The 14,626-nt window shown below is 39.1% G+C and overlaps 1 protein-coding gene across 1 annotated transcript; it reads left to right on the top strand.

The window, feature by feature from the left end:
• Positions 1–10,092: 10,092 nt before the first annotated feature.
• Positions 10,093–12,987, top strand: LOC127758230 (uncharacterized). The gene is made up of 4 exons (XM_052283855.1): positions 10,093–10,236; positions 10,323–10,513; positions 12,013–12,138; positions 12,660–12,987. The coding sequence occupies exons 1-4, from the start codon at positions 10,171–10,173 to the stop codon at positions 12,838–12,840; spliced, it is 564 nt and encodes a 187-aa protein (XP_052139815.1). The 5' UTR covers positions 10,093–10,170; the 3' UTR covers positions 12,841–12,987.
• Positions 12,988–14,626: the final 1,639 nt, after the last annotated feature.

Genomic DNA, 14,626 nt, shown 5'->3' with positions numbered 1-14,626 from the left:
CCGCCGTCATCCCTGTCCTTGCAGGCCAGCTGCCGGCCTGCGCCTGCGCCGGCGCCGGCAAGCACCGGCGGTAACCACAGCTTGGGAAGACGTAGTACGGTGGCGGAGGCGGCGCCAGCATTGCCCATGCGGCGGCGCCGGATTTGAAGCCCTTGTGGAATTTTCTGCCAGCCTTGACGCCGGCGGCGAAATCCTTCATCGCCGGCCTCTTCCGGCCGACAGATTCGACGCCGGCAGCAACGGCACCACCGACGACCTTCTTGATGGGCTCGGCCAAGCCCTCCCCGGCGGCTTCCAAGCCCTCCAAGGACGGCACGGCCGTGACACGATCGGCGCCGTGGAGGGCGGCGGCGACGGCGAGGAGGAGGATGGTGAGAGGGAGGAGACCACTCTTCGCCATGCTTTGCTTTGCTTATACCCTTAGCTCGAGCTATGCTTAGCTTGCTTCCTGGCTGCAGAGCTCCAACGATATTTATAGAGGATTAGAGGCTCGATCTCTGCAGGTGGAGAGGGTGTGTACTGTACTGTGTGCAGTGCGCACCCAATAGACGCGGACTAGAAGCGCCGCGTTCTCGATACGTTCATTAATCATTACTTACTACTACCTTCGTTTAAGGCTATATGACTTCCTACCATTACCTTCTTATAGATGTTAATCTAAGTCTTATAATATGACGAAGGAAGTATTGGTTATGATTAATTGCATGCTGAGTTTAATATTATGACATTGTATATTCTTCTCTGTACTACCTTGCCAAATTTGTACTACCTTGCCAAGAGTATTTCAAGATAAATTAGTTCAGTATATATTTCACATATAAATTATAGTTTCATATACAAGATGGGATGAATAAATAATTTTGTACAACTGCTTTATACTTCAGCCAGGGAAAAGCAAAGAAAAAGGAAAAGGAGGAAAAAGAGAAGAAAGGGGATTGACCACTGCCATCTCACTTTCGCATTACTCATCGCTGCCGCCGTCGCTACCCATTGCCCGTCACCTCACTTGCTAGCTGCTAGTGCGCAGAGTTTTAGGGTCCCTTTTGAATAGTAGGATTGAGAAAACAGAGGAATAGAAAAAAAACATCGGAATAGAAATGCCACTTATTGAATTCTTATGGATTTTAAAACATAGGAAAGTCTCCAAACTATCGTTTAATTAATACACAGAAAAAACATAGGAATCTTAGACACATGAAGAGAAAAACATGAGGTGAGACCCATGCTTGTTTTCCTCTAAAATTGCTCTAGTAAGGTCTATTCCATAGGAATTTCGAAGGGATTGATAGGAAACATCCTTCGTTTTAAAGTACTCTATAGGATTATTTTTCATAGAATAAAATCCTGTAGAATTCCTATGATTTTCCTTTGATTCAAAGGGGGTCTTAAGCTGTTTACTCCCAAGTACAATTTAGCCACTATAGCTGTTGTGATGTATGTAGGTCAACTTGCGAACTCATTTATAGATAAAATAGGTGGATAAACCTGCGGATAGTTAAATATCCCTTAATTTTCGGTGTAAATTAAGTTTCTTTTAAAAAAATCCGGTGTAAAGTTTATCCTAGGGCATGTATACAACACGTCGTCTTTTGCTATATAGAAAACCATGGGTCCACCACAGAGGCCCTAGGTAGTGTGAAGGGCTACTACTCGGTGTTTGCAACAATGACTGAACAGTTAACACGGGAGGAAGGAAGCTTCGTACGTGTTCACCTGACAAATCACTCAATCGATCGATCACATATGTGCCGATGTCTGCCCAAAATCTCTGCATCTCGAGGGTAGATAATAGTACAACTATAAATTTAATGTGGAGAAGAAAAATAAAAGAAAAATATGAAGCGTTAGCTCTTATAAACGATCTACTATACAAATACTTCAAAATAAACACATTAAGTTCATAGTGAGAGAAAGGTAGAAAAAAATAATAGAACTAACCTGTAAGTACACATATCTTTACTCTAATATGATTCTTTTAATATACTCCGATGGCTAAAAGATATGTGTACTTAAATATTAATAAGGTTGGTTTTCACCTACTACCCCGATGGGCTGATCAATGGAATATCTCTAGGCGCCTAGGTCCCAGTCGATAGTGCGAAATTTTATGAATTAATAGCTGAATTGATTGGGAAGACACTACAGATCAAGCGTCCGATTTTTGGAAGAAAAAATGGGTGCACTACGCATGTATGCAACCTTTTATTTCTGGGAAACCTCCACATGCATGCATGCGGTTATTTCTTCTCTTCCACGTGTGAGGTATATGCAAGCTCCTCCCATCCCCTTCTCTCTCCTCCCATACTCTTAATTAGCAAATTATAAACCATTTTTTTCTCATAAAAAAACTTATACAATTTGTGATCTGTTTGCACCATTGAATTTGTTGCAATTAAATATTTACAAAAGAGATCTCATATGATTATATTTTAGATAAATAAAACATATATAATTATATTACTAATTGAAACATTTTTATATTATAAGGAACATTGATTTGTAGCCGTTGAAACATCAAAAGAACAACACGTGCAACATTTCAAATGATCTAGTAAAATATATAAAAATATATAGTGAAACATCACAAAATACTACTGAAACATAAAAAAACAACATGTGCAACATTCCGAATGAGCTAATGTAGTACCTTCTGAAACATCACAAAATACTTTCTGAAACATTCAAATAACACCACGTGCAACATTCCGAATGAGCTAGTGAAATACGTTCTGAAACATCACAAAATACCTTCTGAAACATTCAAATAACACCACGTGCAACATTCCGAATGAGCTAGTGAAATATGTTCTGAAACATCACAAAATACATTCTAAAACATCCAAAGAACACGACATGGAACACTCTAAATGACATAGTGAAACATCATAATATATTTACTACAACAATAAACTTAAAAAATATTTTCATCCAAAGATAATCATATGAGATCTTGTTGTAAAGATTTAATTACAACAAATATAATGGTATAATCAAATCGTAGATCGGAAAAATAATTTAGAAGAAAAAATGCATAGTGTTATGATATAACATATTATAGTATTTCGATGATATAACAACTTTGTCCATAGTGTTAACTTTTGGCCTAATTAACAATCGTACTAGCGTAAAATTTCGGTGTAAAGCTTATCCTAGTGCATGCATACACCGCGTCGTCCTTACTACTGAAACCATGGGTCCACCACGGAGGCCCTACGTAGCGGGAAGGGCTACTACTCGATGTTAGCAACAGTGACTGAATAGTTAACACGGGAGGGAGGAAGCTTCGTACGTGCTCACCTGACAAATCACGCAATCAATCGATCACATATATGCCGATGTTTACCCAAAATCTCTGCATTTCGTTAATGGATAATAGTACAACTGTAAGTTATATGTTGGGAAAAGAGAGAAGAAAAATATAAAGCGTTAGCTCTTAAAAAAATCTAGCTCTACATATGTTTTAAAATTAAATGTATTAAGTCCATAGTTAAAGAAAAAGAGGGGATAAAAATAATAGAGCAAACCTTCTACAGGTAAGTACGTACAGTACATGTTTCAATATGATCTTTTTAAAGTGAAATTTCACGAATTCATAGCCAGTTTGATTGTCCTGATTGATTGAAATTTTACGGCCCTTTTCGTTTTGGAATGGAGCCAGATGTGGTACAGTTGCTAGCATTAGTGCTATCATAATACTAACTTAAACTCCCTCAGTTAAAAAGTAAAGTAAATAATTGTGTGTTTGATCCTGTTTCGTAAAACCGAAGCAACCATTTGATACCACTGTAACCACAACATTATTAATGCAGCTACTCCCTCCGTCTCAAAATATAACAACTTAGAACTAGATGAGACACATCCTAATCCAATGAATCTGGACAAAGCACTGTCCAGAATCGTTGGACAAGGTTATGTCCCATCTAGGACTATATTGCTATATTTTGGGACGGAGGGAGTAGATGATATGATTCTTTCACACGGCGGAGAGAGACGCGGAGTGGTGGCGGACTGTCCCGGCGCGGAAGGAACGCGTGAAGCTGCTTTTCTTTCTCTCTCCTAGACTACATTTTTTCTTTTAGAACTTGTGACTTTTTATTTATTACTCCCTCCATATTTTAATGTATGACGCCGTTTACTTTTTGACAAACGTTTGACCTTTCATCTTATTTAAAAAAATTATATAATTATATTTTATTTTATTGTGACTTGATTTATCATCAAATGTTATTTAAGCATGATATAAGTATTTTTATATTTGCATAAAAATTTTGAATAAAACGAGTGGTCAAACGTTGGTTAAAAAGTCAATGGCGTCATACGTTAAAATACGGAGGGAGTAGGAAACTAGAAACAGAGTACATGAGGGTGTGTTTAGTTCAAGTCAAAATTGAAAGTTTGATTGACATTGAAATGATGTGATGGAAAAGTTGGAAGTTTGTGTGTGTAGGAAAGTTTTTATGTGATGAAAAAGTTGGAAGTTTGAAGAAAAAATTGGGAACTAAACCAAGCCTGAGTTATATAATTGCCTCTTGCATGCAAAAGGTTTACAAGGCCACTACTAGTGTTTGGGCATGTAGGATGATATATAACAAAGATGAGTGTTGTTGTGATAGAAAGAAGTAGGTTCTAGCCGTAGATTGAACTCTTTTCTGGCTTCATTTGCAAGTATCAGCAACTTCGTTTGCCCTTCTTCGAATCCATTTGACCTGCAAGCAAAGTTGGAAGGAGCGGTCTCAAACTCCATTGGCCTCGATTTTCCTGAAAGTTGTTTTGCTTAAAGACAAAAGCAATTTGTTACATTGTCGGTGAGAAAGATCACATTCGCCGAGCTGAGAAGAATGCAGATTTGTAGGCCACCCGAAGTGCTGTGAGCTCAGCCTGCAAGGGAGAAGAAGCATCAACATAGCATCTAATACCAGAACTGGATCATGAATGAAAATACCAATTCATGTTTTGTGTTGTCCACCCAAGAAGCATTAATATAGCATCTAATACCTGCAGGGATGGGAGATATCTTTGTGATTATATATACCTGTTCCTGTTCCTGACCAACATTATTGTCCATCTTATCCACACTTGCTTCCTTGTCGTATGCAGAAATCATGGCCTGAGCTGCATGGATAACCTGCAGATGTTCCCATTTTTTTATTTGATTGAAATCATGTCTAGCTTTTTCAAGTTTGCTAGCTGTAGTAAAGATAGATGAGGTTGAAAGCATATCCTGGCTATTTTCATTCACAAACATACGCGAATCTATCATAGGAGCGGTGGGGTCTTGAGTCTCCACACTACTGATATGAGGCCCATAAAATCTCTACTTAAATTTTTTTTGACATACGTAAATAGGAAGTAGGGGCCGTAGTTTTGTCTATCTTATTTAGGCTGTATTTAATTCACGCCAAAATTAAAAGTTTGGTTGAAATTGAAACGATGTGACAGAAAAGTTAGAAGTTTATGTGTGTAGGAAAGTTTTGATATGATGGAAAAGTTGAAAGTTTGAAGAAAAACTTTAGAACTAAACATGGTGTTAGACCCCCTACTATTTATTCTTAGATCTATCACTGTTCCCAAAATGGACATGACTACACAATGACCAATCGCTGGTTTGGTTAAAGCAGTAACCACTCCATCCCATGTATAAATCCTCCTTTAGCTAAAAAAATATAATGATGCATATTGTTTTTTAGAACCTCTCTGATGACTTATATTTTTAAATCATATATTATTTTTAGGATCTATTTGCATCATTGTACTATACTCAAAATATGTGACAAAATGATATCAATGTTGAATATATTTAAACATTTCATTAATTAAAAAGTACTTTATTTCAATTGCAGAAGTAAGTTAGCTATGCAATAGAATAACTCTCTATAGCATTGGAAGTAATTACATTATGATTTAGTTGAAATAAAAAACTATGTGGAGTAAATTCATAAGCAAAGTGTAGAAAAGATTTTCAAGTAAATACATATATTATTTATTTAAAGTAATCAATGTATTATTTTTTAAAAAAAATCAAATCTTGTGTCATATAGAAAGTAACTCTTCATAACATAAAAGTAACTACACTGTTGGAGGAAAGTAACGTATTTAAAAATAGAAGTAACTCTTCATAATACTAAAAGTAAATACACTTATAGAGGAAAGTAACTATAAAAAAAACATAAAGCAAAAATAACTCTTCCAGATATTAGAAGTAACTATACTGCTAGAGAGAATTAACCTTTCACGACGTTAGAAGTAATTACACTACTACAGGCTATAGGGAAGTAACTCTTCACATTACTAGAAGTTAACTACACTGTTAAAAGAGTTAAGAAAAAATGAATAATTTGAATGTATTCAATATTAGATTTATTTTGTCACATATTTTAAGTGAAGTATGCCGGTTCAAATCGATCTTACAAATAATGTCCAGTCTAAAATAATATAAGTTATCAAAGATTCTACATATACCAAAAAAGAAAATGTACTAGTGTAATGGTATATTAGCGTCATAGCATAGTAGATAGCATGTGGTCTCGTTTATCTGCTTTTTGGTGAGTACATCATCTACGCGTTTGTATCTCAGCCATCATCAACTTTGATATATCCCAGGGTAATAGATGTCATTTGAAGAGATGCCATTCTACGGCAAATAGTTAAATTTCTTCAGAAAATATTGCTACGAACTTTTTCAATAGTATACACAAAAGTTGCGAACTTTGATGGCACATAGAATTAATTTTGTCGGTATAATAAGGATATATCCCATTACAACTCATGAGCATTTTGTATTACAACGCATGAGCAATTTGCTTGTCAAAGTGAAAATTCAAGCTGAATCTAGATCGAACATTTTGGCCAGCGTACTTTTTGGAGATTTTGGTCAGCGTAATTTTTGGTACAAGGAAACCAGAAGCGTCGTTATGACACAAAATCCGTTTCATAGCACAAGCGTATACAGCATATAAAAGCACGATAATGTCATCATTAACTTGATCCAGATATTAAGTAGAGATCATAAGATTGATCAGCACAACTACAAGATGCACAATTTAACTGATAAAACTGCGTTTAAACCACCAAACTGAAAATGTGCCTGTCCAAAATGCAGCAGCTGACTGCTAACCTGAACATCTCCATTCAACAGCAAAAAATCATACGATCCCTCACAGGAGCACATATATAATAGTATTGAAGGATTTTTTTTGATGCGCGATTAATTCATACTTAGCATCCACATCATTCAAATAGCATCAGAAACATAAACCACTTTAGTCTGCAGAGTACCAAACAAACAGCTAAATTACTGGAACTGAAATTAAGCCTTCCATTAAATGCTCCATCTCTTCACCCAGCAGTGGGCTGAGGAAACCAAGATGACTTTAGCGGTACTGCAACAAAATAATAGTGATCATTAGCTTGTACCATCTTGCAGCAAGAAAGACTACCATGAAGCAAGAAAGAAGCCAAAACATACTGATAAGCCTAACTAAATGATCAGATTTTTCAAAGATATGCACAGAAAAGCTTTTATTCTACAAGTGGGCCATTTTCAAACAGAAATGTACAGCATCATATAACAACCAAGATCACACCTAAATGGTAACGTTAACAAGAACACAACTCTTCAAGAATCAATTACATTACAATGCTGAATTACACAAGAAAAGATGAGGCATAAAGTAAATGAGCAGGACATCAATTCATAGGATGAATTTTTTCAAGAAGCAAGCAAGCATATCATAACATCATCTCATCATTCAACTGAAAGAGTACATAAAAATTGGTAGAGGCATCCCACAAACATACATCAACCACATATCCAGATAAACATTCACGCAAAATCATCTTAGTTAGGAGAACATTGCACAAAATCATCTAGATAGGAGAACAGAGTAACTATCTGGTTTAGCAACAGGCAGTAGTGATGCAGCAGCAGGTCCATTACTACATAACCAATGTCAACGCAGAAGCAGCAAACAGAACCAATGAGGATCTCACTATTTTCACGGAACAGCGGAAGTTCATAATAGAGCATACCTTGATGAAGCCGATGTCCTTGGCGTTGCTGCGGAAGCACTGTCTGCAGCACATGAGCCCGTACTTCCTGATCAGTCCATGAGGGTTCCCGCACACCCGGCTACCAAACACATCAAAGAAAATGTGGGATCAATACATACATACACCCAAAGGGCTAATCTTCCATGACTGCAATTAACATATCAACTACAGAAGCAAAGTGTGATTAATGAACAACAAACAGCCTACGATATCAGCTTTTCTACAAGAAAATCCATTTATTCTATCAAAAGCATTTACAGGTCACACACATACCGAACACCAATTTTTATCCCAGGAATCATACAAGTACTCTAATTCTGATATGCTACTGCAGACGAAGCTACACAATCAAAATAAGGTAGAAAAGTCTACTTCTTAGTACTCATTTGCTAGTCCTCTAACTGAACAGTCCATTCCTGAGAAATCCTACTCATGTAACCGAACTAGATCTTAAGCATGGCGGTGAAATGATTTCATCAACGAAGCGTCACAACCAAACCCAAATCACACTAATCGCGACGAGCTAAGCACCAAGAAATCACCACCAAAACCCAACCCAGGTAACGCCTCGATCCGAGGCCGACGACGTCGGAGAAGGTGGGGAGGAGGGGGAGCAGCAGCCATACCAGACGCGGGAGCCCGGCCCGTAGTTCTTGGGGTGGGAGTTCCACACGTTGGAGTGCCCCATCTTCGCCGCCGCCGCCGCCGCCTTCGCCTTCCGCCGCCGCCGGTGAGAGGTGGGAAACCCTAGAGAGGCGCGCGCGTGTGGGAGGGTGGCGGCGGCGGAGAGAAGCGAGAAGGCTTTTTATAGGAGCACGCAGAGCTAAACCCTAATCGGTCGGGTTGACCTGGGCCGGCCTAATGGGCTTTTAGTGATGGCTGACAAGTTGGGCCTCAACTTGGGCCGGGGTTTTCCTCCTCTCGGGCCTCGTCTTCTACAAGACGTATCCTCCTCCTCCGGAGGGAATTTGATTAGTTGATTTGCATATGAGAACCGAGCGTTGCGCGGTTGGCCAGCGTCGCCACGTGAGCGAGCAGCCCGCACGGGTTCGATCCCTGGGATCGCAACTCGTGTGTGTCACAGGGGTTTTTTTCCGTTTCCTCGGGACTGACTTCGGTTAGTCCCGGCTAGGTAATAGCGTTTTCTCGGGACTGACTTCGGTTAGTCCCGGCTAGGTAATAGGGTTTGGTAGGTTATAGAGTACACACGCGTGCGTGTTTAGTCGGACTGCACGTTTCCCGTGCACTAAGGTCTAGTGTCTCCAATCTCATTCCTAGCGTGTTTTAGAGACGCACACGCGTGTATGTGCGTGTGTCATGGTGTGAGTGCGGTGTGTGTTAGTGTGCGTCCTGAGTTGTACCCTTCTACTCCAATCTCATTCCTAGCGTGTATGTGCGTGTGTCATGGTGTGAGTGCGGTGTGTGTTAGCGTGCGTCCTGAGTTGTACCCTTCTACTCCAATCTCATTCCTAGCGTGTTTTAGGGACGTGCACGCGTGTATGTGCGTGTGTCATGGTGTGAGTGCGGTGTGTGTTAGTGTGCGTCCTGAGTTGTACCCTTCTAAAAAAAGTTGATTTGCATATGTTTTCAAAGTTGAAGGATTGATATAACCGGTTTGTATTCGAGGGAGCAATAGTTTAGAGAGAAAAATAAACTTACAGCCCTATTAGTTTCTCTAATAAGGTTAAGCCAAAACCAAAATTTAAATTTTCAAACTTAACTTTTAAATTGATTTTAAGATATTTTCAGCGTAGCTTTTTTATATTGTTTTTTAAGTCTCTACAAACACGTATATAAAGTTTTACCTAAAAATTAACTTTTATAGCCTAAAAAACCATTTTGGCTTATTGAAAAATGGGCAATTGATGAGGATCTTAATTCCCGCTACAATTTATTAGTTTTTTCTATCGAGAGATCTGCTGACTCAGCAAGTTAATCGTGATCAATCTATTACAGGACGAGTTAATTTACACTGATTTTAAATTTGGGAAGGTGTTCTGCTCGATTTTACGGTTAATTAAGGAAGAGATTCAATCAGTCGCTACATAAGAGATTAGGGAGGCAAAATAGACTTAATCCTTCAGATCGTATCTCCTGCGCCGCCAACCACCGCCTCCGACGATGTCGTCATCCTCCTCCGCCGCCGCAGGTGCTGGCTCCGGCGAGCCCTCGTCGACGTCCCGGCCGGTAACACTGCACTGTGCCTCACTCTCTCTCTCTCTCTGTCGGTGGGGTTTTCTCGTGTTCATCGGATGCATATTGTGTCGTCGCAGGGGAAGGAGAGGGAGGACGGCGGCGATGGCGGCGGCCGTAAGGTGGGGGAGGGAGGCGCGGATTTTGATCTGGCCGGAGCCGCGGCTGGGTGGGTGGAGGCGCGGACCAGCTGCCCCCACCTCCCCGCCATGCCCGCGGCCAGCGCCGACGACCTCGCGCGCGTGCCGCCGCCCGACTCGCCGTGCTCTAGGTTTTGGCCCTAACCTAACCTACCTCTCGAAAACCAACTCTGTTTTTTAGTATTCGGATTGTTTGTGTTCTTTACGTGGATAGAATGTTAGTAGTCGCCTCGCAGTATATCACTAATTCAACTTTTGCAAATTGCAATGAATGGTGAGACGGTTTGGTTCACCAAGTAAAGAGGAAAGTTTAATGCTGCATGATCAAGATGATTATATTGATCGTAGACATACAGTAAGGTTGTGGCTCTCAAAATCTCAAGATGTTTTGTAAGACATATGCAACATTTAGTGTTTGGCGGTAGCAGTTGTTTCTTCTTCGGTTTAGCGCTGGAAGAAATTGTGACATACATGTGAGTTTCTCTCACCAGCACAAGAGCACAACTGGATCAAGTCCAGAACTTGGCATTTTGCTCACTGAATGAATAGACACTGGCGATTTGATTGGTCACGAGGGGTGGGTGGGAACATGCTCTGTGTTGTGATAACAATTTTTGCAGTACTTTGAGCCTGGAAATGTACTCCTGGTGCCTGGGGATGAAGTTTTCTTCACCTACTTACCAACTGGAGTAATTGATAATTGATGACAAGATTATTTCTCATTGGGTGGTTTTTATGCAAATTTGTTAGATTAGCAGCCAAAGGTCCTTTTTTATGTTAACTGGACATCATGTTATAATTATAAGGTATAAACTTGTTGAGAGGTGTCTAAGAGGCCAGGCATGAGGTCACATGTGTACCCTAAGAAATATTGTTGAAATTAATCCTAAGAGTATGCTTGTAGATTAGAGTGGCTCATTATTCTCCTCAAGTTCAGGATGTGACGAAGGTAAAATTAATCCCAAGTGCCGATTTGCAGACTAGAAAGGCTTATTATTCTCCTCGAGTTCAGGATGTGACAAAAGTACCTTAAGAGTTCCAACCGAGAGTTGTTGAGATTTCTAACCAAAGTTCCACCTGATGATTTTCCTTTCCTTTATCTGCCACTATATTTTCTTGTTTCAACATCTGGCTCACACTATCATGTTGAGCTAATTATGCATGCAAACCTCATCTATGATAATTGGCCCACAAACCAGACTGACCTAGTTAGTAGGATTAATGTTTGCTAAGGTTAGGTGGGTTAATTAAGTTGCCAGTACAAAAGGTGGTGCATTAACTTACTCCACTGGTTGACCGGATCACCCCTATAGTGGGTTAACTTTTTCATGGGTTTAGAGGGTTAAAAGGCTTTGGCTGGGTTAACTTAGCCCTCCTTACCCATGCGTTGGCAGATAAACTTCTAACTAACCCTTATTCCCAAAAGAGATTCAACTTTAGTATTGACGTCTCCCAGTCATTTAAGTTAGCCTGAGTCACCCTGTATTTTGCATGATTCCCAACTGAAATATCTGTTATTATGAATCTTCGCTTAGTAACTGAGGACATATTTGCATGATTCCCAATGAATGCATGTGCTCTGAGTAAAATCCAAGGTATTATCTTCATTTGTGAGCGTTTGTCCGTGCAGATGTCATCACCCTGCTGAAAACTGGTTGTGCTTGATCTGTAAAGATGTCCTGTGCAGCCGTTTTATCAACAAACATATGTTGTACCATTATCAAGATACAGGACATTGTCTTGCCCTGAGCTTCAGGTAATCATCAAAATTGCATTTGATTAATTTCCTCTTTGATCACAGTGATTTTTTGGTGATACGATCATGCATCTGCACTGTCAGTAGTCAGTTCAGCGGGTTTAAAGTGTCACCTGAATTTCAAGTGTTATAACAATGAATAATTTTACCCGTTACTAGACTCTTGAACTGTTCCAATTTATTCCTACATACATCATCTTTAAAGAAAACCAAATTTACAGAACCAGCCAATAGCCCATTACTAAGTTATAAGTTGTACATTTGTTCTGTTTAATGTCTCTAGTAGTAAACCTAGTTATATAATTATACAAAAAAACAAAGATAATTAAAATATGTTTTAAATATCAGATTGTTATGTTCATATTAATTCCTATCCATTAAGTTCACTTCCAGGCATATGCTGCCTCTCTCTTGTATCTCAGCTTTCATTGTGAACCTGTACAATGTACATCTTCCTATGTTATTTCATTTCTACATGATCTGGTTAATATTACTTAGTACATGTATATAACCCATTGCAGTGATCTGTCAGTCTGGTGTTTTGCCTGCGACACCTACCTAGACGTTCAATCCATCTTAGAACTGCGTCCAGTTTATGAAGTTGCACATCTGATGAAATTTGGACAGCGGCCTCCATTTCGATCACTTGATGTACTGGATTTGAGCAGTGGACAGAACGGAGGTTCACCATCACAGTCCTAATGCTCCATATTCTGTTAGATTTCTTTTCATTATGGAAGACTAGTTAAACAATATGAACAAACAGTAGTCTACTATGTAAGGTGTCACTTGTTAAACTTCAGTACGATATGCCAGATGAATGATCCTGCTTCTCCTTTAATTACTACATTTTCACATTCAAAGCTTTCACAGATAACCCTGGTGATGTAGTTTGTTATATCGGGTGCGAAGCAAAATGACAAGTAAGTGTGTTCACCTTTGGAGATGATGAAGGCATTATAGCTGCACTGATATTGACATTGAAAAAACTATCCAACTGCGAATTTCTTTAGCTCCACTGACTGATGTACTTTATCTTATCCACTAAAAGGCATGAAAGTTTAGGTATATGTCGTTTGACTTTAGGTTCTTTGGCAAGACTTAGGCCCATCAACCTCTAATGCATAAAATATATAGTTTGTGGCATTTGAATTCTTTTGTCTATCCTAAGGAAAAACACGCTGTTTATGCATCCTCTTTTTAGTGAACAGATGTACAGTATGCACATCCTTCTTATGGAGGCTATATAATTTTGAAAGACAGTCAATATTCTAGTTAAAATGTTTCCTGGAGCACTGGTTTTAGATTGAGGGAAAATGCACACTCCTTTATATCACACGGCAAGTGATGCGTGCTTAACTTTAATATCAACTTGGCACTTTGTGACAGGCATACTAGAAAATTCAATGCATCTGTGAAAATAAGCTAATAGCTGTTAAAGTTTATGTGCTTCTGGGAGGATAAATACTGACATGAGAGTTGCCGCTTGGCCTTTTGTAACATGATTACATGTACTCGTCTTTGAGTTAGTATGATGCAATCTTTTGTTCCCAAGGGTGACACTGATGTCAATTTGCTAGTTGCCTAACATCATTGTCTGTCCAATCAGATATAGAAATTATCCATTCTTTAATCGTCATATGCTTGCCTGGTAACACATGGTGGATATTCATGCCAAGTGTGCCATATCATTATTTCAATCAAGATATCTTTTGTGAGTACAAATCAAAGAGGTACTCTGGCTCCTTGCAGTTGGTAGCTGCTTTGGATGTACTGGGATATTTATAAGGAGCTACTCTTTTTCTTTGTTATATCATATTCTTCTGTACTGAATGTTTACAAGTCATAATGCTTTTGTTTCGGGTTTTAAGAAAAGAAGGAAATATTTTCGTCATAGATTACTTTCTTGTGCCAGGCATTTTTTATGATAACCATACATTTCGGGGCAACTTCCATTTTCGATCTGGTACAAACCTTGAGGCATCATAGCTGGAAACATGAAACAAAATTTAATCCTAGGAATAATAAATACTGTTTTTAATGTTGCTGACATACTTGTGTCAATATTCAGATACTGCTAGTGCTGCATAGTGTTGTTCGCTTCAGAGTGTTCAGTTTTAGATTTTCCTTAGAGTTCTTATTGGCAATGAACATAGAAAATCCTCCTGAAAACTACATGCAAATGTTAAGTAGCATTTAAATGTCCCCACCTCTATCTGAACATGGTAGTGGTTGAATAGTGATAACGTTCAAGTGCAATCTGAGCATTAAAAAGTAGGGATGAGAGATATGGTACTGTATTCTGCATGATAGTATCAAACTAAGTATCCATTGCACATATAGTTGTTGAGATGCTACATAGTACTTGATCAGGTAGGACAAGTGTGCATAGTTCACGAGCGTTGAGCATTGCTTAGGGCACTTACCAAATGCCTCCAAGTGTTTGGTCAGATGTCCATATCAAGAACATAGCAGATGCTGCCATTAT

This window comes from Oryza glaberrima, chromosome 12 (assembly GCF_000147395.1).
Source record: "Oryza glaberrima chromosome 12, OglaRS2, whole genome shotgun sequence".
Lineage (NCBI taxonomy): Eukaryota > Viridiplantae > Streptophyta > Magnoliopsida > Poales > Poaceae > Oryza > Oryza glaberrima.
The sequence above is the reverse complement of the archived record's forward strand: the minus strand, read 5'-3'. Positions and strand labels throughout refer to the sequence as shown.